The sequence below is a fragment of the Dendrobates tinctorius genome, unplaced genomic scaffold (assembly GCF_039654945.1).
Source record: "Dendrobates tinctorius isolate UK_male_01 unplaced genomic scaffold, ASM3965494v1 ptg000151l, whole genome shotgun sequence".
Taxonomy (NCBI): Eukaryota; Metazoa; Chordata; class Amphibia; order Anura; family Dendrobatidae; genus Dendrobates; species Dendrobates tinctorius.
The window spans coordinates 7186571-7210541 of NW_027361818.1; the positions used below are offsets into that span (position 1 = coordinate 7186571).

Below are 23971 nucleotides of genomic sequence, written 5' to 3' on the forward strand. Positions count from 1 at the left end.
GAACTGGAGGCTGACTTACAGAGAAAGGGTCAAAATGTTGAAGACTTACCTGGTCCCTGTTTTCTTGTATGTCTCTGTCATTTTCCTTTTGCCAGAATCTTTCTCAGCGAGGCTCTTCAGCCTGTTCTTCCAGCTCTTGTGGGGGAATAGGTTGAACCTAATAAAGAGGGGAATAACGTACCTACGGCGGAGAGAGGGTGGGCTGGATATGTTGAATCCAAGGGTTTTCTTTGTCTCCTTGTTTCTAAAGGTTTTTGGGAACATGGACTTGAACAGTAGCCCCCTGTGGGTAAATAGTATCAGGTACTGGATATTGCCTTTTGCAGAATCTTGGGTGCGAGGCGGCAGTCTCAAGAGGAGGAGATGGACGGGTAACCACCTCCCCCAGTATCTGGACTATGGTCATAAGTGTGTTAGGAGGTGGGGACTGGAAAAGTCTTACATTGAGAGCAGTACAGAAGAGACCTGCATGCTCGTGTATGTAAGACTTTGACTATGTGTCACCACCACCCTGCAGGAAAGCCTTAGGTTCCTAAACGGGAAGCAACTTCCTCCTAAACTGTTTGATATCACTTGGCTTTCACTACATAGTCGGCTCTTTGTCAGGGGGAACCTGAAACATCTGTGTGTCTCTGATCGGAATTCTCCCCTTGGTTGTCAGCAGGAGGAGACTATGGAACACTTTATATGTGATTGCTGGGGAGGGAAGAAGATCTAGGAGGCAGTGTCAGTTAATCTAAAAATCCCCATACTGCGGACCCTAAATGCCCTGATATAATCTATGGTGTCCTCTCCATTGTTAGTAACATTGACAGAGAGACTATGTACATTATAATCAGTGTCATCAAATATTATCACTGGCATATGAGAACCCGGGTGTCACTGCACAATGAGCAGTTCGATTACACTGCTGTGGCCGATCAGGTTATGTCAGAACTTCGGTGGATAAAATCACTAGAAGTTGGAAAGAGTCCAGGAAACATTACGATATGGAGGAACGTAAAATTCAGTTAGGAAATATGATTTTTTTCTTCTTTTTTTTTTTAAATTTTCTTCTTCCCTCCCCAGGTGTGGACAGTTTAATTTATTTATGAATATGATCTGATTATTTAGTGCTTGTGTATATATAACCTACCGTATATACTCGAGTATAAGCTGAGATTTTCAGCCCACTTTTTGGGGCTGAAAGTCCCCCTCTCGGCTTACATGCGAGTCATATACGCCAGGGGGTTGGCGGGGGAGCGGGAGCAGGGTGTCAGATCATACTTACCCCCTGGCACTGTCTCTGCAGCCCCCCGCTTCTCCCACTGTCTTATCTCCTTCAGTGGTCATGTGGTACCGCTCATTAAAGTCATGAATATGCGCATATTCATGACTTTAATGAGCGGTACCACGTGACCGCTGAAGGAAGGAGCCTGAGACTGGGAGAAGCGAGAGACCGTGCCGGGCGGGGGTAAGTATATGCAATATTCACCTGTCCCCGCTCCATCGCTGCACGCTGCTCTGTCCTCCGTGTCCTCTGTCTGTGATGTCCAGGTCAGAGGGTGCTGTGACGTAGTTAGTGCGCGCCACACCTTCTGCATGAACAGTCACTGACAGAGGGACCTGGAAGACAGCGGCGCACAGCGATGCAGCGGGGGATAGGTAAATATCGCCACTGCCGGGGTCTTGAGCCAGCGGTGACTCCTGCACCTGTCCCCCATAGCCCGCCAGTGTCTCCACCTGCTTAGGATACCGGCACCTGGCCCCCAGCGACAAGAGGTGAGTATGTCATTTTTTTTATTTGCAGCAGCATATGGGTGCATAATTTATGGAGCATCTTATGGAGGTATAATCTATGGAGCATCTTATGAGGGCATAATCTATGGAGCATCTTATGGGGCAGTGTTGTGAATTCTCTTGCTCGGAGTTCTGAGCCAAAGTTCCCTCTGCTCCCTCTGGTGGTTACTGACAGTAGTGGAGCTGGCCAGGTGGATGGAATTACCCCACCTGAGGATGATAATTGGGAACCTGGGATTACTGGATGGGAGCATATAATTGAGCTGGCTGCCCTAGGAGGTTGCTGGTGATTTCTGTTATGATTGAGTCACCGTAGGAGGCAGACACAAAAATAGAAGCTACGTCCAGAAAACCAGAGAAGTTGGCAACTATCAGATTGCAGACCCCTGAACCTATCAACACAACTAGCAGTAGCCGTGGGGGGTTCCTACGGTGCCCTAGACCCCTCGATCACAGCCGGAGAACTGTATAGCCTAAAGACAGAAAAGGAAATCTAAACTGCCCCAGAGCAGACCCCAAAGCAAAAGGCAGCCCCCAACATATAATGACGGTGAAGCAAGATGAAAAAACACTCACACAGGCAGAAAGATAGGCTGAGCAAACGATGGGGCCCAAAACTAACTAAATAGGAAAGGAAAGGACGGTTGCTGTCTGCAATCTGCAAAAAACCCTCTCAACAAAATAAGCCAACAAGCTGATATAGAAAAAAGGCCCTGAAGCAGCTACGCTTCAAAAACTATATCAGCACTCAGGTACTTTCTGAAGAGAGAGCTAAAGGAATTCAGCTCACCCCAGCAGGGAGTGGCAGAAATCCAGAAAAACAGAGCAAAACAAAGGCAAAGCAAAAATGCAACAGGGAGAGCAGGAAACTTAGCTTTAGATGAGCAGGAATTCAGACTGGTCTCCAAGGATCCCACAGAGAAATCACCCGCAGGGCAAAAAGGGCGTGGGCGGCCTTATATCCAGTCAGCAACTCCACTCAGCCAATCATCATCATTAGTCTCAGATGTCTGACAATCAGGCTCACTACCTTTCTTCACCAGAAGAGGGAGTTCACCGGCCCTCAGTAGAGAACTCACAACAGTACCTCCCCCTTGAGGAGGGGTCACCGAACCCTCAACCACGCCACCAGGGCGATCAGGGTGAGCTTGATGAAAGGCACGCACCAATCTTTTGGCATGAATATCAGAGGCAGAGACCCAGGAATTATCCTCCTGACCATAACCCTTCCACTTAACCAAATACTGGAGTCTCCGTCTAGCCAGACGGGAATCCAGTATTTTCTCTACCTCATATTCTATGTTGCCTTCAACCAATACAGGGTCCGGAGGTGCCACCCCCGGAACAACAGGTTCAATAAACCTTTTCAACAAAGACTTGTGGAACACATTATGGATTTTGAAAGTGACAGGAAGAGCCAAACGAAAAGAGACCGGATTAATAATTTCCAAAATCTTGTAAGGTCCAATAAATCTAGGTTTAAACTTAGGAGAAGCCACCTTCATAGCAATATTTTTTGATGATAACCACACCATATCACCAACCTTAAACTGGGGACTGATGGTCCTATGTCGGTTGGAAAACCGCTGGGCCTTTTCCTGGGAGAGAGATAACTTATCCACCACTTGGTCCCAGATCTGGTGCATTCTCTCCACCACAGTGTCAACACCTGGGCAGGCAGAAGGCTCCACCTGCCCTGAAGAAAATCGAGGATGAAACCCAAAGTTACAAAAAAAAGGTGACATCAAAGTGGCAGAATTAGCTCTATTGTTTAACGCAAATTCGGCCAAGGGCAAAAATGAAACCCAATCATCCTGATCAGCAGAAATAAAACATCTCAAATATGACTCCAAGGTCTGGTTTGTTCTCTCTGTTTGCCCATTGGTCTGAGGGTGAAAAGCAGAGGAGAAGGACAACTGAATTCCCAGCTTGGAACAGAAAGTTCTCCAAAATCTAGACACAAACTGAACTCCTCTGTCAGATACAATGTTCTCAGGAATCCCGTGCAAGCGAACCACATGTTGCAAAAACAGGGGCACCAACTCAGAGGAAGACGGCAACTTAGGGAGTGGTACAAGATGAACCATCTTAGAGAACCTATCACAAATCACCCAAATAGCAGTCATCCTTTGAGAGACAGGCATATCAGAGATGAAATTCATTGAAATATGGGTCCATGGCCTCTTGGGGACAGGCAAAGGCATCAACAACCCACTAGAGCGAGAACACGATTTAGATCGGGAGCAAGTCCCACAGGACTGCACAAAATTCCTGACATCACGAGACAAGGAGGGCCACCAAAAAGACCGACTCACCAGATCTCTAGTACCAAAAATACCTGGATGACCAGCCAAAGCAGAGCAATGAACTTCAGACATCACTCTCTTCTTCCACTGCTCAGGAACATACAACTTTCCACTGGGACAACGCTCAGGTTTGTCCTCCTGGAACTCCTCCAGAGCACGTCTCAAATCAGGCGAGATGGCAGACAGAACTACCCCTTCGCCTAAGATGGTAGCAGGCTTGGTCACCACAGGAGAATCAGCAAAGAAGCTCCTAGACAGGGCGTTTGCCTTGACATTCTTAGTTCCAGGAAGAAAGGAAACCACAAAATCAAAACGTGTAAAAAACAAGGCCCACCTAGCCTGTCTAGGGTTCAAGCGCTTAGCCGACTCTAGGTAAATCATATTCTTGTGATCAGTGAGGACCACGACTTGATGTTTAGCTCCCTCCAACCAATGTCTCCACTCCTCAAATGCCCATTTCATGGCCAACAGTTCACGATTCCCCACATCATAGTTACGTTCAGATGGAGAGAACTTTCGGGAAAAGAAGGCACAAGGTTCATCTTAGATGTTACAGGATCCTTTTGGGACAAAACAGCTCCTGCACCAATCTCAGAAGCATCCACCTCTACCTGGAACGGGAGTGAGACATCAGGTTGCCGTAAAACCGGGGCGGAGGTGAATCTTCGCTTCAGCTCCTGAAAGGAAGAAACAGCCTCCGGAGACCAATTTAACACATCAGCACCCTTCTTAGTCAAATCAGTCAATGGCTTGGCAATACTAGAAAATTTTGCTATAAATTTCCGATAAAAATTAGGAAAACCCAAAAACTTCTGGAGGGCCTTCAAAGAAGTGGGCTGAACCCAATCATAAATGGCCTGTACCTTGGCCGGGTCCATTTCAATAGTAGACGGAGACAAAATAAATCCCAAAAAAGAAATCCTCTGTACTCCAAAAAGACATTTAGATCCTTTGACATACAGGGAATTCTCCCTCAAGATCCGGAACACAGTCCGAACATGTTCCACATGAGAATCCCAATCCTTGGAGAAGATCAAAATATCATCCAGATAGATAATCAAAAATTTATCGACAAAATCTCGGAAAATATCGTTCATGAAGCACTGGAAGACAGAAGGGGCATTAGTGAGCCCAAAAGGCATCACCAGGTACTCAAAATGTCCCTCCGGAGTATTAAACGCCGTCTTCCATTCATCCCCATGCTTAATGCGAATAAGATTATACGCCCCCCTGAGGTCAAGCTTGGTAAACCAGCAAGCACCTTTAACTCTAGAAAATAGATCCGAAATCAGGGGTAACGGATACTGATATTTAACAGTAATCTTGTTGACGGCACGATAATCAATACAAGGTCTTAATGATCCATCCTTTTTGGCTACAAAAAAAAAAAAATGGCACCTAAGGGTGACGAGGATGGTCTAATGTGACCCTTCTCCAACGCCTCCTTAATATAGGATCGCATAGCCTCGTGCTCGGGTACAGACAAATTGAAGAGCCGACCTTTGGGAAATTTACACCCCGGGCTCAGTTCAATTGCACAGTCATAACTCCTATGAGGAGGCAGAGACGCAGACTCACTCTCACTAAATACATCATAAAAGTCCGCCAAATAATCAGGAACATCATGCGACTGAGGAGAGGTGGAAAACACCGGAGCCTCACTAAAGGCACACCGACACCCCCAACTCACCACAGACACAGATTTCCAATCCAAAACTGGATTATGAATTTGTAACCATGGAAACCCCAGAACAATGGTATCATGCAGATTATGCAACACCAAAAATCTGCAATTTTCCTGATGGTCTGGGGCGACCCGCATTACCACCTGGGTCCAAAACTGAGGTTTATTTTTTGCCAAAGGAGTAGCATCAATCCCTCTCAAAGGGATAGGCGTCTGCAGAGGTGTCATTGGAAATCCACAACGTTTAGCAAAATCCAAGTCCATTAGGTTTAGAGCTGCTCCCGAATCCACAAAAGCCTTGGCGGAAAATGTGGACAGGGAGCAGATCAGAGTAATAGCCAGAAGAAACTTAGGTTGAACACCACCAACAGAAAACGTGTGTGCAAAGCGTTTCTCTCGTTTAGGACAGGCAGAAATAATATGCGAGGCATCTCCACAGAAAAAACACAACTTATTACGCCTTCTGAACTCCTGACGCTGCTCTCTGGACAAAACTCTATCACATTGCATAGGTTCAGACATTTGTTCAACAGGTGGCAACACCTCTCGTGCAGTCTTGCGTTCGCGCAAACGCCGATCAACCTGAATGGCTAATGACATAGAATCGTCAAGACCAGAGGGAACAGGAAATCCCACCATAATATCTTTTACGGCTTCTGACAAACCCTTCCGGAAGAGAGCAACCAAGGCACTATCATTCCAGGTAGTAAGGACCGCCCACTTTCGGAATTTTTGACAGTACAATTCTGCAGCATCTTGACCCTGGTTCAATGCCAGCAGGGTCTTTTCAGCCTGATCAATGGCATTAGGTTCGTCATACAATAACCCTAAGGCTTGAAAAAATGCATTCACATTAGTCAGAATAGGATCATCTGGTTTCAAAGAAAACGCCCAATCCTGGGGATCGCCACGCAGCAAGGAGATGACAATTTTAACCTGCTGCGCGGAGCTCCCTGATGAGTTAGGCTTCAAGGCAAAAAATAATTTACAATTATTTTTGAAATTCAAAAATTTAGACCGATCCCCAAAAAATACATCAGGTGTAGGAATCTTTGGTTCAGCAGCATGTGAATGAGCAAGGTAGGCGGAAATTCCCCGCACTTCCGCAGCGAGCTGCTCCACACGATCAGACAATTGCTTTATCTCCATTGAGAGAAAAAAAAAATCCCCCTACGGCCTCAGAGATATAGAGGAAAAAATATACACTTTTTTTTTTTTTTTTTTTTTTAACAATTCTTTCCTGCTATTGAGTACCCTAGGATCTGCGGTATGGCGGGTGATTCTGTTATGATTGAGTCACCGTAGGAGGCCGACACAAAAATAGAAGCTACATCCAGAAAACCAGAGAATCATAGAATCGTAGAGTTGGAAAGGACCTCCTGGGCCATCTGGTCCAACCCCCTGCTCAAAGCAGGATTCGCTAAATCATCCCCTGTCTGTCCAGCCTCTGTTTGAAGACTTCCATTGAAGGAGAACTCACCACTTCTCGTGGCAGCTTGTTCCACTCATTGATCACTCTGTCAAAAAGTTTTTTCTAATATCTAATCTGTGTCTCCTCCCATTCAGTTTCATCCCATTGCTTCTAGTCTTTCCTTGTGCAAATGAGAATAAAGTTGATCCTTCTACAATGTGACAGCCCTTTAGATATTTGTAGACAGCTATTAAGTCTCCTCTCAGTCTTCTCTTTTTCAAACTAAACATTCCCAAATCCTGCAACCTTTCCTCATAAGACAGGGTTTGCAGACCGGTCACCATTCTGGTCGCTCTTTTCTGAACTTGCTCCAGTTTGTTGATGTCTTTTTTAAAATGTGGTGCCCAAAACTGGACACAATATTCCAGATGAGGTCTGACCAACGAGGAGTAGAGGGAAATAATGACTTCACGTGATCTAGACTGTATGCTTCTGTTAATACAGTTGGCAACTATCAGATTGCAGACCCCTGAACCTATCAACACAACTAGCAGTAGCCGTGGGGGGTTCCTACGGTGCCCTAGACCCCTCAATCACAGCCGGAGAACTGTATAGCCTAAAGACAGAAAAGGAAATCTAAACTGCCCCAGAGCAGACCCCAAAGCAAAAGGCAGCCCCCAACATATAATGACGGTGAAGCAAGATGAAAAAACACTCACACAGGCAGAAAGATAGGCTGAGCAAACGATGGGGCCCAAAACTAACTAAATAGGAAAGGAAAGGACGGTTGCTGTCTGCAATCTGCAAAAAACCCTCTCAACAAAATAAGCCAACAAGCTGATATGGAAAAAAGGCCCTGAAGCAGCTATGCTTCAAAAACTATATCAGCACTCAGGTACTTTCTGAAGAGAGAGCTAAAGGAATTCAGCTCACCCGAGCAGGGAATGGCAGAAATCCAGAAAAACAGAGCAAAACAAAGGCAAAGCAAAAATGCAACAGGGAGAGCAGAAAACTTAGCTTTAGATGAGCAGGAATTCAGACTGGTCTCCAAGGATCCCACAGAGAAATCACCCGCAGGGCAAAAAGGGCGTGGGCGGCCTTATATCCAGTCAGCAACTCCACTCAGCCAATCATCATCATTAGTCTCAGATGTCTGACAATCAGGCTCACTACCTTTCTTCACCAGAAGAGGGAGTTCACCGGCCCTCAGTAGTGAACTCACAACAGATTTCCTCCTTTTGCATTTGGAGTTCTCTTGTCCCCTGCATGATCTGCATTGTTCAGCTAAATGATTCTTTTGCTAGTCCTTTGCATCTAATCTGGTTTTGCCTTTTTTTTGCTTTCTGCTTTGTTGCTAGGGTTCAGCGTACTCCCTGCAGGGTCAACGCTGGGCCCTGCTTCATATGTTGCAGCTTGTTCAGTCCCTTGTTATGTTAGTATCTTTTTGCTTTGCTTCCAGTTTACACCAGAGTGCTGATACAGTGGGGGTGGTTTTTTGTATTTCAGAAGTGTTGGACTTTTTAGGGTTTTGTGCGTGATTGCAGACAGTATCTTTTCTGTCCTGTTCTGTCTAGACAGCTTGGGCCCCACCATTTGCTCAGGCTGTTCTTTTCCTGTGTTTGTCTCATCTTATATGTTTGGGGGCTGTCTATTCCTTTGTGGATCTGCTCCGGGGCAGTTTAGATTTCATCTTTCTGTCTTTAGGCTTAGTTAGTTCTCTGGCTGTGATGAAGCGTCTAGGGCGTCGTAGTAACGTTCCACGGCTACTGCTAGTTGTGTGGATAGGATCAGGGGTCTGCAATCCGCTTAGTTACCAACCTTTTGTGAGTTCATTTTCTGGTCTACCAGTTGTGAGTTCTTCCAGGCTCCCTCTGGTGGTAACAGGAGGAAGTGAGGCTGATTTAATCAGTGGAGATCTGCCACCTGATAAGGAGGATGACGATTGGACCTCAGGAATCTCAGACTGGATTTAAGACAGCCGACGCCCTATTCTGGTGCTGGTGATTCCTTCTGGCTTGTCAAGTCTTGGTCCTCAGCTCTGTTCCAGTCAGCTCAAGCTAAGTTTTTCTGCTAATGTTCACACTTTATTTTGTTGGTCTATTCAGTTTTTTGTGGTCAGCCAGCCCCAGCTGGGGCTGTGCTAAATTTCCACTGTTACTTATCTGTATTTGCCAATTTGCTCTTTGTCCCTTATTAGATTGGCCTCTTTTTGCTCTGCCTCAGAATATTTCAGAGTGCTGATATAGTGGGAGAAGTCTAGTGACTTCAGGGTTAATTTTGTTATCAGAAGTGTTGGACATTATTTTTGTAGGGTTTTTGGCAGATTGCAGACAGTGTCTTTCCTTTCCTATCCTTTCTAGTTAGTTTGGGCCTCATCGTTTGCTCAGCCTATTTTCCTGCCTATGTTTGTGTTTTCATCTTGTTTCACCGTCAATACATGTGTGGGGGCTGTCTATTCCTTTGGGGTATGCTCTGGGGCAGTTAGTTTTCCCCTTTTCTTGCTTTAGGCTTATTTAGTCCTCTGGCCTTGACGAGGCATCTAGGTTCATTGTAGGCACGCTCCACGGCTGCTGCTAGTTGTGTGGTTAGGATCAGGGATCTGCAATCTGCATAGTTACCAACCTCTCTCGTTTTTCTGGGGCTTAGCTTTTTTAGGGTTTTTCCTCCGTGGTGACCCATTCATAACAGAATCACCAGCCATACCGTAGATTCTAGGGTACTCAAAGCAGGGAAAGGTTGTTAAAATAGAAGAAAAAAAAAGTGTCAGAATTTTTTTTTTTTTAATGTATTTTTTCCCGTTTTTTTTTTCTGGGGCCGTAGGAGGATTTTTTTTCCTAATGGAGATTAAGCAATTGTCTGATCGTGTGGAGCAACTTGCTGCTGAAGTGCAGGGAATTTCCACCTACCTCATTCAGTCACATGCTGCTGAACCTAAGATCCCTACTCCTGATGTGTTTTCTGGGGATCTGTCTAAATTTCTGAATTTTAAGAATAATTGTAAATTATTTCTGGCCTTGAAGCCTAACTCATCGGGGAGCTCTGTGCAGCAGGTTAAAATTGTCATCTCCTTGCTGCGCGGCGATCCCCAGGATTGGGCTTTTTCTCTGACACCTGAAGATCCTATTCTGACTAATGTGGATGCATTTTTTCAAGCCTTGGGGTTGTTGTATGATGAACCTAATGCTGTTGATCAAGCTGATAGAACCCTGTTGGCATTAAACCAGGGTCAGGATTCTGCAGAGTTATACTGTCAAAAATTCTGAAAGTGGGCGGTCCTTACTACATGGAATGATAGTGCATTGGCAGCTCTCTTTTGGAAGGGTTTATCAGAGACCGTAAAAGATGTTATGGTGGGATTTCCTGTTCCCTCTGGTCTGGATGATTCTATGTCATTGGCCATTCAAGTTGATCGGCGTTTACGTGAACGTAAAACTACACGGGAGGCGCTGCCACCTTGTGAACAAACGTCTGAACCTATGCAATGTGATAGGGTTTTATCTAGGGTGCAACGTCAGGAGTTTAGAAAGCGTAATAAGCTGTGTTTTTTCTGTGGAGACCCCTCTCATACTATTTCTGTCTGCCCTAAACGAGAGAAACGTTTTGCACACACATTTGCTGTGGGCAGTGTACAAACTAAGTTCCTTTTGGCAATTACTCTGATCTGCTCCTTATCCATGTTTTCCACTAAGGCTTTTGTGGATTCAGGAGCAGCAGGGAATCTGATGGATTTGGACTTTGCTAAACGTTGTGGTTTTTCTATGATGCCTCTGCGGACGCCTATTCCTTTGAGGGGTATTGATGCTACTCCTTTGGCGGAGAATAAACCTCAGTTTTGGACCCAGGTGAAAGTGCGAGTTGCCCCAGACCACCAAGAAAATTGTAAATTTTTGGAGCTGCATAATTTGCATGATACTATTGTTCTGGGTTTTCCCTGGTTGCAAACTCATAATCCAGTTTTGGATTGGAAATCTGGGACTGTGGTGAGTTGGGCTTGTTAGTGTGTTCGTAGGGACGCTCCTGTTTTCTCCACCTTTCCTCAGTCTCATGATATTCCTGATTATCTGCCGATTTTTCTGATGTATTTAGTGAGAGTAAGTCTGCGTCTTTGCCTCCTCATAGGACTTATGACTGTGTAATTGAGTTGATGCCTGGGTGTAAATTTCCCAAGGGTCGGCTTTTCAACTTATCAGTACCCGAACATGATGCTATGCGATCCTATATTAAGGAGTCGTTGGAGAAGGGTCATATTAGACCATCCTTGTCACTGTTAGCGCGGGTGGTCTGGAGCGGGAAACTCCGAGAGTGGACCCTCTGGACCGTGGCACCGAGGGGCCCCGGGCGAGCTGCCAGGTGGAACCGACCCCTATATACAGGGACCGTTAGGAGCAGGCCCAGGGGTTCGAGTACCACGGTAGCCGGTACCGAGAGGGGTGGCTCAGGATGGACCAGAGTAAGACTGAGACTGGAGTAGGACGGCAGGAACACTGAAGGCAGGACTGGAGTAGGACGGCAGGAACACTGAAGGCAGGACTGGAGGAGGACGGCTGGAACACTGAAGGCAGGACTGGAGGAGGACGGCTGGAACACAAGGCAGGACTGGAGTAGGACGGCAGGAACACTAGGCAGGACTGGAGTAGGACGGCTGGAACACAAGGCAGGACTGGAGTAGGACGGCAGGAACACAAGGCAGGACTGGAGTAGGACGGCAGGAGCACTAGGCAGGACTGGAGTAGGACGGCAGGAACACAAGGCAGGACTGGAGTTGGACGACAGGAACGCTGATAGCAGGACTGAGAAGCTGCTGTGAGGAGCAGCCGAGACTGGAACTGCAGGAGCAGAGTGTGCACGATGGAGCGAGGCCAGAGTGTCAGGAAACACAACGATCAGGTGCCTCCCTCAGGAGGAAGCGGCCTGATATGGCTCCGTCTGGTCAGCCATTGGTCCAAAGGTGCTTCCGGGTCAGGGCACAGCCGGAGCATAAGAAGCAGGAAGGAGGCACGGCCGCGGCCTATGGCGCATGCGCATAGCATGCAGGGAAGGCATCGGTCGCGGACCTGTCTCAGGTGACCGCCGCGGCCGTCGGGTGGAGAGAGGCTGCGGCGTGGGAGCGGAGGGCGACTGCGGTGTGGGAGCGGAGGCCGGGTGAGTATGGCGGAGCGGTGTAACAGTACCCCCTCCCCTAAGCCGCCCCCCCGGAGGTTAACAAGAAACCTCTTGAGGATACGGGGAGCATTAATATTCTCCCGAGGCTCCCACGATCTCTCCTCAGGACCAAAACCCTTCCAATCAACGAGAAAGAAAGTCCTACCTCTAACCCTTTTCACAGCGAGGATGTCCTGCACTTCAAAAACGTCGTCGGCACCCACCGGCTGAGGACCAAGATCAAGCGAGGAATGGAAACGATTCAGCACCACAGGCTTCAGGAGAGACGTGAAAGGTGTTCGGGATCCGGAGCGAAGCAGGCAACCTCAATTTGTAGGCGACTTCGTTAATACGTCCCAGAATTTCAAACGGACCGATGTAGCGTGGGCCCAACTTGTAGGAGGGCAGTTTTAATCGGACGAATTTGGAGGAGAGCCAGACCTTGTCGCCAACACGATACGGAGGAGAATCCAACCTCTTTTTGTCTGTATAGTTCTTCATCTGATCCGCGGATCTCTTGAGTGATGTGTTGGTCTCAGCCCAAATCTTAGAAAATCCCGAGGACAAGGCACTGGCCGCGGGTACCTCAGAGGCAGGAGTTATCGGAAGAGGAACACCAGGATGTCTGCCAAAAACAATGAAAAGCGGAGACTTGGCCGAAGACTCACCAGCATGGTTGTTATAAGCGAACTCTGCCCAGGGGAGTAAGTTGACCCAATCGTTCTGGTGGGCGTTAGAGAAGTGACGTAAGTATCCCGTAAGCGTCTGGTTGGTACGCTCTACTTGTCCGTTGGACTGTGGATGGTAGGCCGAGGAGAAGTCGAGGGAAACGTTCATGAGCTTACAAAGCGAACGCCAGAACTTGGAGGTAAACTGAACCCCTCGGTCAGACACAATGCGTCGAGGTAGTCCATGAAGCCTGAAGACTTGATGAATGAAGATTTCGGCCAGCTCTGGCGCTGAGGGAAGACCGGGCAGAGGGATGAAGTGAGCCATCTTGGAAAAACGATCCACCACCACCAGAATGACTGAGCAGCCCGCAGAGCAGGGTAGGTCGGTGATGAAATCCATGGCGATGTTCTCCCAAGGAACCGTAGGGACAGGCAGCGGAAGCAACAAGCCGGACGGAGATCTCCGTGGCACTTTGTTTTTTGCACAGGATGGACAAGAAGCCACAAAGTCGAGTACATCTTGGCGAAGTGAGGGCCACCAGTAGTGGCGCTTGATAAGGTCAAGGGTCTTCTTAGTTCCGGCATGGCCGGCCAGTTTGGAGGAGTGCCCCCATAGAAGAACCTTTCGCTTGAGATTCTCTGGCACAAGCGTCTTGCCAGGTGGAGGAGTAAGCCAGTTCACCGGAGCCACGGTGATGATCCTAGTAAGATCAATGATATGCGACGGTTCCTCCGTGGATTCGTGTGGCTGGAAGACCCTGGACAGGGCGTCGGCTTTGGAATTCTTGTTGCCAGGACGGAATCGGAGCTCGAAATCAAATCGGGCAAAAAATAAAGACCATCTGGCCTGGCGAGGGTTTAGTCTCTGGGCGGACTGGAGATAGGCCAGATTCTTGTGGTCCGACAAGATGACAAAAGGATGGACAGCTCCTTCCAGGAGGTGGCGCCATTCCTCCAAGGCCAACTTGATGGCCAAAAGTTCCCGGTCACCGATCGAGTAGTTACACTCGGATGGAGAAAAGGCCTTCGAGAAGAAGCCACAAGGGTGCAGGCGACCGGAAGCGGTTCTCTGGGACAGCACCGCCCCGGCACCAGTCGAGGAAGCGTCCACCTCGAGTACAAAAGGTCGATCGCTCTCAGGGCGATGCAGGACCGGAGCCGTGGAGAAAGCCCGTTTTAGGGTCAGGAAAGCCTCCTCTGCCTCAGGAGACCAATCCTTGGAAGTAGACCCTTTACGGGTGAGTACAGAAATGGGTCTTGTGATCGCGGAGAAGTGGGAGACAAATTGCCGATAATAGTTGGTGAAACCGAGGAATCGTTGTATCGCCTTTAATCCGATGGGGCGAGGCCATTTGAGGATGGCAGACAGCTTCTCGGGATCCACCCTTAGACCAGCGTCGGAGATAATGTATCCAAGGAATGGCAGAGAGGTCTGTTCGAAGAGACATTTCTCGATCTTCGCATAGAGACGGTTCTCCCGAAGACGCTGAAGCTCCAGGCGGACACTCTTTCTGTGGGACGAGAGGTCCGGCGAGAAGACGAGGATGTCATCTAAGTACACGACCACACAGGAGTACAAGAGATCCCGGAAGATCTCATTGACAAACTCTTGAAAGACTGCAGGAGCATTGCAAAGACCGAAGGGCATGACCAGGTACTTGTAATGGCCATCTCGAGTGTTGAAAGCGGTCTTCCACTCGTCACCAGCACGGATACGGACCAGATTGTAGGCTCCTCTGAGGTCCAGCTTGGTAAAGACCCGAGCCCCTCTGAGACGGTCAAACAGTTCCGGAATGAGTGGAAGCGGGTACCTGTTCTTGATGGTAATCTCATTCAAGCCCCTATAGTCAATGCATGGCCGTAGAGTTCCGTCCATCTTTTTGACGAAGAAGAACCCGGCTCCCGCGGGTGAAGAGGATTTCCGTATAAAGCCTTTGGCGAGGTTCTCTCGGACGTACTCGGACATGGCGGTGGTCTCTGCGGGAGACAGAGGGTAGATTCTGCCCCTTGGAGGGGTTGTACTGGAAACAAGTTCAATTGGGCAGTCAAACGGCCGGTGTGGAGGGAGGGCCTCCGCTTCCTTCTTATCAAAAACATCGGCGTAGGAGCGGTAAGCTGGAGGAAGGCCCGGGAGGTCTGGAGGTGACCGTGGAGCGACCGCCAGGCGGACAGGAGTCAGACAGCGAGCTTGGCACGGGTGCCCCCAGCGGAGTATCTCCCCAGAAGACCAGTCGAGAACAGGCTGATGAGTCCTTAACCATGGAAGACCGAGTAGAATGGCGTGAGAGAGCTTAGGTAAAACATAAAAGGCTATCTTCTCTCGATGTAAGGCTCCGATTTGCAACTCCACCTCTTCAGTGACCAAGGTGACGGTCACCTGTAGCGGTTTGCCATCCACGGTGGCAATCTGAATTGGGTTAGATAGAGTGACTACAGGAATTTGGTATTTGTCTACATCTTCCGGCCGAATGAAGTTACCCGCTGAGCCCGAATCCACGTAGGCCACCTCGGAACCACGCCTCCCTCCTGAAACCAAAAGCACAGAAATTGTAAGGGGTTGAGAGGAATCATCATCACCTAGGAAGTCCTCTCTTACCTGACCTAGGTGGAGTCGTTTCCCTGTCTCTTAGGACAGGTGCGGATATAGTGTGACGAATGACCACAATAGAGGCACAGACATTGTGCCCGTCTCTCTCTCTGACGTAACTCGGCCAACCCTAGATGATCTAACTGCATGGGCTCACCCGAAGAGAGGGAAGAAAATCCGACTGAACGGGAGCTGGCAGACTGGGTGAAAGGAGAAACTGACCTGGAGGAGCGCCTGTCTCTCGCTGACTCCCGAGTGCGCTCCAGGAAGCGCAGGTCAATGCGGGTAGCCAGCGAGATAAGATCCTCTAAGGTGGACGGGGTATCTCGACCTGCGAGTTCATCCTTTATTTTACTAGAAAGACCGCGCCAGAATGCCTCCACCAAAGCTGCGTTATTCCAGCCGAGCTCGGAGGAAATAGTGCGAAAGCGAATAGCGTACTGTCCGACCGTGAGAGAGCCCTGGTGTAAGTTAAAGAGTGACTCAGTGAGAGAGGCTAACCGACCCGGCTCATCGAAAATCTTACGAAACGTATCCAGGAAAACCGGGAGACTCGAAACGACCGGGTCATCACGTTCCCAGAGCGGGTTTACCCAAGACAGGGCCTCTCCCTCCAGATGGGACATGATGAAGGCCACTTTGGCCCGGTCCGAGGGATATTGCTGCGGCAGCCATTCAAAGTGGAGACTACACTGATTTAAGAACCCCCTACAGAGCTTGGGATCCCCGGTGAAATGAGGCGGCTTGGCGAGGCGGTGCGTCGGAGGAGCAGAAGACGCAGGGGGAGTAGTCGGCACTGCAGTGGCAGCCTGGAGGGCCGACAAGCGACTATCAAAGGAGGCCATGTAGGACAGAATGTGGGTTTGAGTATCTTGCTGCTGACCCAGCTCCTGTTGGAGACTGGCCAGCTGAGTGGCATTTCCAGGATCGGCCACCTGTAAGGCCGACAAACGGGTGTCCATGGACCTCATGACTGACATAATGCGCCCCAGATTCTCCCGTAGGAATATCAACTCTTTCTGGGTAGCAGCCGTAGTACCGGCGGAGTCCATGGCCTGATCGTACTGTTAGCGCTGGTGGTCTGGAGCGGGAAACTCCGAGAGTGGACCCTCTGGACCGTGGCACCGAGGGGCCCCGGGCGAGCTGCCAGGTGGAACCGACCCCTATACAGGGACCATTAGGAGCATGCCCAGGGGTTCGAGTACCACGGTAGCCGGTACCGAGAGGGGTGGCTCAGGATGGACCGGAGTAAGACTGAGACTGGAGTAGGACGGCAGGAACACTGAAGGCAGGACTGGAGTAGGACGGCAGGAACACTGAAGGCAGGACTGGAGTAGGACGGCTGGAACACAAGGCAGGACTGGAGTAGGATGGCAGGAACACTAGGCAGGACTGGAGTAGGACGGCTGGAACACAAGGCAGGACTGGAGTAGGACGGCAGGAACACAAGGCAGGACTGGAGTAGGACGGCAGGAACACTAGGCAGGACTGGAGTAGGACGGCAGGAACACTAGGCAGGACTGGAGTAGGACGGCAGGAACACAAGGCAGGACTGGAGTTGGACGACAGGAACGCTGATAGCAGGACTGAGAAGCTACTGTGAGGAGCAGCCGAGACTGGAACTGCAGGAGCAGAGTGTGCACGATGGAGCGAGGCCAGAGTGTCAGGAAACACAACGATCAGGCGCCTCCCTCAGGAGGAAGCGGCCTGATATGGCCCTGTCTGGTCAGCCATTGGTCCAAAGGTGCTTCCGGGTCAGGGCACAGCCGGAGCATAAGAAGCAGGAAGGAGGCGCGGCCGCGGCCTATGGCGCATGCGCATAGCATGCAGGGAAGGCATCGGTCGCGGACCTGTCTCAGGTGACTGCCGCGGCCGTCGGGTGGAGAGAGGCTGCGGCGTGGGAGCAGAGGGCGACTGGGGTGTGGGAGCGGAGGCCGGGTGAGTATGGCGGAGCGGTGTAACAGTCACCTTTAGGTGCTGGATTTTTTTTGTGGCCAAGAAAGATGGTTCATTAAGACCGTGTATTGATTATCGTTCCCTTAACAAGATGACGGTTAAATATCAGTACCCGTTACCTGTGATGTCTGATTTATTCTCCAGAGTTAAGAGTGCCTGCTGGTTTACTAAGCTTGACCTCAGGGGGGGCGTATAATCTTATTCGCATCAAGCACGGGGATGAATGGAAGACAGCGTTTAATACTCCGGAGGGACATTTTGAGTACCTGGTGATGCCTTTTGGGCTCACTAATGCCCCTTCTGTCTTCCAGTCCATTATGATTGATATTTTCCGTGACTTTGTGGATAAGTTTTTGATCATCTATCTGGAGGATATTTTGATCTTTTCTAGTGATTGGGATTCTCATGTGGAACACGTCCGGACTGTGTTCTGGATTTTGAGGGAGAATTCCCTGTATGTTAAGGGATCGAAATGCCTCTTTGGTGTACAGAGGATTTCATTTTTGGGATTTATCTTGTCTCCGTCGACTATTGAAATGGACCCGGCCAAGGTACAGGCCATTTATGATTGGGTTCAGCCTACTTCTTTGAAGGCCCTCCAGAAGTTTTTAGGTTTTGCTAATTTCTATCATAAATTTATAGGTAATTTTTCTGGTATTGTCAAACCACTGACTGATCTGACCAAGAAGGGCGCTGATGTGCTGAATTGGTCTCCTGAGGCTGTCTCAGCATTTCAGGAGCTTAAGCGGAGATTTACTTCAGGTCCAGTTTTACGGCAACCTGATGTCTCACTTCCTTTTCAGGTGGAGGCAGATGCTTCTGAGATTGGTGCAGGAGCTGTTTTGTCCCAAAAAGACCCTGTGACTTCTAAGATGAATCCCTGTGCCTTCTTTTCTCGAAAGTTCTCCCCATCTGAACGCAACTATGACGTGGGGAATCGGGAATTGTTGGCCATGAAATGGGCATTTGAGGAGTGGAGACATTGGTTGGAGGGAGCTAGACATCAAGTTGTGGTCCTCACCGATCACAAGAATTTGATTTATCTGGAGTCGGCCAAACGCTTGAATCCTAGACAGGCTGGATGGGCCTTGTTTTTCACACGTTTTAATGTTGTGGTCTCTTTTCTTCCGGGCACTAAGAATGTTAAGGCAGACACCCTTTCTAGGAGTTTCTTTGCAGATTCTCTTAATGTGACCGAGCCTACTACCATCCTAGGTGATTGGGTAGTTCTTTCTGCCATTTCGCCCGATTTGAGACATGCCCAGGAGGAATTTCAGGAGGATAAACATGAGCGTTGCCCTATGGGGAAATTGTATGTTCCTGACCAGTGGAGAAAGAGAGTGATGTCTGAAATTCATTGCTCCGCATTGGCTGGTCATCCAGGTATTTTTGGTACCAGAGATTTGGTGAGTCGGTCTTTTTGGTGGCCCGCCTTATCTCGTGATGTCAGGAATTTTGTACAGTCCTGTGGGACTTGTTCTCGGTCTAAACCCTGTTCTTGTTCTAGTGGGTTGCTGATGCCCCTGCCGGTGCGCAAGAGACCATTGGACCCATATCTCAATGGATTTTATTTCTGATCTTCCTGTCTCTCAGAGAATGACTGTTATCTGGGTGATTTGTGATAGATTTTCGAAGATGGTCCATCTTGTACCACTCCCAAAGTTGACATCTTCCGCTGAGTTGGTACCCTTGTTTTTACAACAGGTGGTTCGGTTACATGGGATTCCTGAGAACATTGTGTCCGACAGAGGAGTCCAGTTTGTTTCCAGATTTTGGAAAGCCTTTTGTTCCAATCTGGGAATTCAGTTATCCTTCTCCTCCGCGTTTCATCCCCAGACCAATGGACAGACTGAGAGAACAAACCAGACCTCGGAGTCTTATTTAAGATGTTTTATATCTGCTGATCAGGATTATTGGGTCTCATTTTTGCCCTTGGCCGAATTCGCACTGAACAACAGAGCTAGTTCTGCCACTTTGATGTCACCCTTTTTCTGTAATTTTGGGTTTTATCCTCGATTATCTTCAGGGCAAGTGGAATCTTCGTCCTGCCCAGGTGTGAACACTGTGGTTGAGAGAATGCAGCAGATATGGGACCAAGTGGTGGATAAGTTGTCACTCTCTCAGGAAAAGGCCCAGCAATTTTCCAACCGGCATAGGACCATTGGTCCCTGGTTTAAAATGGGTGATATGGTTTGGTTGTTGACTAACAATATTCCTATTAAGGTTGCATCTCCAAAATTTAAGCCAAGATTTATTGGACCTTATAAGATTTTGGAGATTCTTAATCCTGTTTCTTTTCGATTGGCTCTTCCAGTTACGTTCAAGATCCATAACGTATTTCACAAAACTCTGTTGAAGAGGTTTGTTGAGCCAGTGGTTCCTATGGCTGCACCTCCTGACCCTGTGTTGGTTGAAGGCAATGTGGAATATGAGGTAGAGAAAATATTGGATTCTCGTTTGGTTAGACGGAGACTCCAGTATTTGGTCAAATGGAAGGGTTATGGCCAGGAGGATAATTCTTGGGTCTCTGCCTCTGATATTCATGCCAATAGATTGGTTCATGCTTTTCACTGGGCCCATCCTGATCGGCCTGGTGGCGTGGATAAGGGTTCGGTGACCCCTCCTCAAGGGGGGGTACTGTGGTGAGTTCATTTTCTGGTCTACCAGTTGTGATTTCTCCTTCCAAGCTCCCTCTGGTGGTAACAGGAGGAAGTGAGGATGATTTAATCAGTGGAGATCTGCCACCTGATAAGGAGGATGACGTTTGGACCTCAGGAATCTCAGACTGGATTTAAGACAGCCGACGCCCTATTCTGGTGCTGGTGATTCCTTCTGCTTGTCAGGTCTTGGTTTTCAGCTCTGTTCCAGTCATCTAAAGCTAAGTTTTCTCTGCTAATGTTCACACTTGATTTTGTTGGTCTATTCAGTTTTTTGTGTGGTCAGCCAGCCCCGTCTGGGGCTGTGCCGAATTTCCACTCTTATTTATCTGCATTTGCCAATTTTTTTTTTTAGATTGGCCTCTTTTTGCTCTGCCTCAGAATATTTCAGAGTGCTGATATAGTGGGAGAAGTCTAGTGACTTCAGGGTTAATTTTGTTATCAGAAGTGTTGGACATTATTTTTATAGGGTTTTTGGCAGATTGCAGACAGTGTCTTTCCTTTCATATCCTTTCTAGTTAGTTTGGGCCCCATTGTTTGCTCAGCCTATTTTCCTGCCTATGTTTGTGTTTTCATCTTGTTTCACCATCAATACATGTGTGGGGGCTGTCTATTCCTTTGGGGTCTGCTCTGGGGCAGTTAGTTTTCCCCTTTTCTTGCTTTAGGCTTATTTAGTCCTCCGGCTGTGACGAGGCGCCTAGGTTCATCGTAGGCACGCTCCACGGCTGCTGCTAGTTGTGTGGTTAGGATCAGGGATCTGCAATCTGCATAGCTACCAACCTCTCTGGTTTTTCTGGGGCTTAGCTTGTTTAGGGTTTTTCCTTCACGGTGACCCATTCATAACACCAACCTCTCTGGTCTTCTGGTGGCTTAGCCTGTTCCTGCCATCCTCCTCGGTGACCCATTCATAACAGGGCAGCATATGGGGGCATTATCTATGGGACATCTTATGGGGGCATAAACTATGGAGCATATTATGTATGGGGACATAAACTATGGAGCATCTTATGGGGGCATAATCTATGGAGCATCTTATGGGGCAGCATATGGGGCATTATCTATGGATCATCTTATGGGGGCATAATCTATGGAGCATCTTATGGGGCATAATCTATGGAGCATTTTATGGGGCAGCATATGGGGCATAATCTATGGAATATCTTATGGGGCCATAACCTTTATGGAGCAGCATATGGGGCATATTATTCTATGGAGCATCTTATGGGGCCATTATTAACCTTTGTGCAGCATTATATAGAGTGTATTTTGTATGGAGCATCTTATGGGGCCATCATGAACTGTATGGAGCATTAGCATTATATGGGGCTCCTGATTCAATATGGATATTCAAAAACATTTAACCTACTGGTGTCTCAATTAATTTTACTTTTATTGGTATCTATTTTTATTTTTGAAATTTACCAGTAGCTGCTGCATTTTCCACCCTAGGCTTATACGCGCGACAATAAGTTTTCCCAGTTTTTTGTGGCAAAATTAAGGGGGTCGGCTTATACACGGGTCGGCTTATACACAAGTATATACGGTAAGTGATTTGTGTTTTATAATGCTGGATGATTTTTATTTTATTATAATTGTATAAAAGTTGCCCCTATGAACAAGAATATAACTACTATAATACTGCCCTCTATGAGCAAGAATATAACTACTATAATGCTGCCCATGCTATTATAAAAGAAATATTATATATTGACAACAATGTATATAATGATTATGATCTTTAAATTTCTCAATAGATTATAGGGGTGTTAGGAGACCAGAATCCTGCCTTTGACCGTACAGAAGTACCATCAGTCACCTGGCCAGACTGGATGTCATACCTTCCTGATCACATGCCCCTCTCTTCTTTAGCCATACCAGGAACCCATGACACTATGGCTTTTTTTGGAGGTTCTCTTGCTGAATGCCAAAGTTGGAGCCTAACAAACCAATACAATTCTGGAGTTAGATTCTTAGACATACGGTGCCGTCATTACCAAGATCGTTTGCCTATTTTCCATGGCGTGTCCTATCAACGTACTGATTTCATCCAGGTTCTGAGTGATACAGTGAACTTCCTAAGAGAGTACCCAAGTGAAACTATTTTAATGAGAGTGAAGGAAGAATATGAGCCATATCAGAACACCAGAAGCTTCTACCAGAGCGTGGATGAGGTTTTGAAGCAGATTGGTGAGCACTGGTTTTTTCGATCAGATAGACTTCCAACTTTAGGAGAAGCGAGAGGCAAAGTGGTAATCCTACAAAACTTTCAATCAAAAGGTGAAGGTCCAGATTTTGGCCCTCCATATCCTGGAGCCATGAGTATTTCAGATGATTATCAAGTCAGTGATGACTCAGTCAAATGGTCAGAAGTTGAGAGGCATCTAACAGTCACTCAAAATGGAGATCCCAATAGAGCTTACCTAACGTACTGTTCAGGAGTACACTGGCTGCTCTACACACCGGAGTCCCTGGCTCGTAAGATCAACCCGAGGGTACTGGAGTATCTTAAACTTAAATCATCATTCTCAAGCAGAAGAAGGTCGGTTGGTGTAGTAATTATGGATTTTCCGGGGGCGGAGCTCGTGAGACAAATTGTTTTGGATAATTGGGCGTAAAAAAAGTAAATGGATTTAGATGGATCATAATAATAAAGAATGTCATCTCTAATTGGCCAACGTTGCGTCTACTGAAAGCTGGCGTTTTCCTCAACCTGGGGGGTGGATTTTGGAGTAGGTGACTTTAACTGCTGTTCTTCACATATATTTCTTCTACATTCACATTAAAGGGTTATTCACACAATATTAATCACAAGTCAGTGAATTAAAATCTTAAAATAAAGTTGTCAAATGCAAGAAATTTTCAAAATTGCTTGCTGCTTTGGATATTGTCCTCTGAAAACCAGAATGTCAGAAGCTTTTGCCTATCATGTTGCCCATGGTTATGTAAGGTAGTTATTCTATGACAGGTGGCATATGCCATGGGCATAGCTAGGGGGATATTTTCTCTAGGTCCAGCAACCAGGAAGGAGATGGAGAGCCACTTAATGAGGCGGCCTGAGGTGTCTCCCAGATAACAGCATTTTGTCACTCCTAGGAGTGAGATTCAACCATTCTTCAAGGTGGTTGTCAAACTGAGAGGGGGCACAGTATAGAGATTGGGAAGTATAGGAGGAACAGGGTGTGGACAGTGTGAAGAGGGGACCCAGTATTAAAAAGGGGCAGTGTGATGAGGAAAAGTTAAGATACAGTTATAGCTTATAAAGACAGTCATTGTGGAGGTTATAGCTAATAAGGGAGGGTAGTGTGATGGTTATCGGTAATCATGGCAGACAGTAATGGTTATAGTTCACAAGGGCAGACAGTATGGATGCTATAGAGAGGTTTTGTAGCCAGGAGAGCAGGCACACGGGCAATATATCTAGAACACGTACAGAACTGGAGGATAAGGAACCTTTACACATGGCGGTGGCGACAGACAAGAATTGCAAGTATTGATGTAATATCAGTACTAGGTTATTATCGTCTTGTTTGGGAACATATATGATGTTTTTATTTTATTTAAAATGTGTGGTGGAACCGTGGGGGCATCATAAAGTAAGGGGGACCCTCACACAGTGTGGAGGATCCCCTCAACTGGGATGCACACTGTGTGCCTCACTGCTGTCTTAGGGAAAACCACGCTTAAGGTTATCTAAAGCATATTTCGATACTCCAGCATGCGCACATCCCTGTCTATGGGGGCAAGCATCTGGCTAAATTTACTCTTGTACCATGGATCT

The 23971-nt window shown here is 47.7% G+C and overlaps 1 protein-coding gene across 1 annotated transcript; it reads left to right on the forward strand.

Moving 5' to 3' along the window:
* The first annotated feature begins 262 nt into the window (after positions 1-262).
* LOC141049906 (1-phosphatidylinositol phosphodiesterase-like) lies at positions 263-22808 on the forward strand. Its single transcript, XM_073546745.1, has 2 exons — positions 263-289; positions 21948-22808. The coding sequence occupies exons 1-2, from the start codon at positions 263-265 to the stop codon at positions 22806-22808; spliced, it is 888 nt and encodes a 295-aa protein (XP_073402846.1).
* The last annotated feature ends 1163 nt before the right edge of the window (positions 22809-23971 follow it).

Excerpts from the sequence above, each read along its gene's own strand:
- LOC141049906 (XM_073546745.1), top strand. The coding sequence starts at position 263 with ATGGACTTGAACAGTAGCCCCCTGTGG. Across the intron at positions 290-21,947 it reads TGAACAGTAGCCCCCTGTGG|ATTATAGGGGTGTTAGGAGA; the intron begins GTAAATAGTATC and ends ATTTCTCAATAG.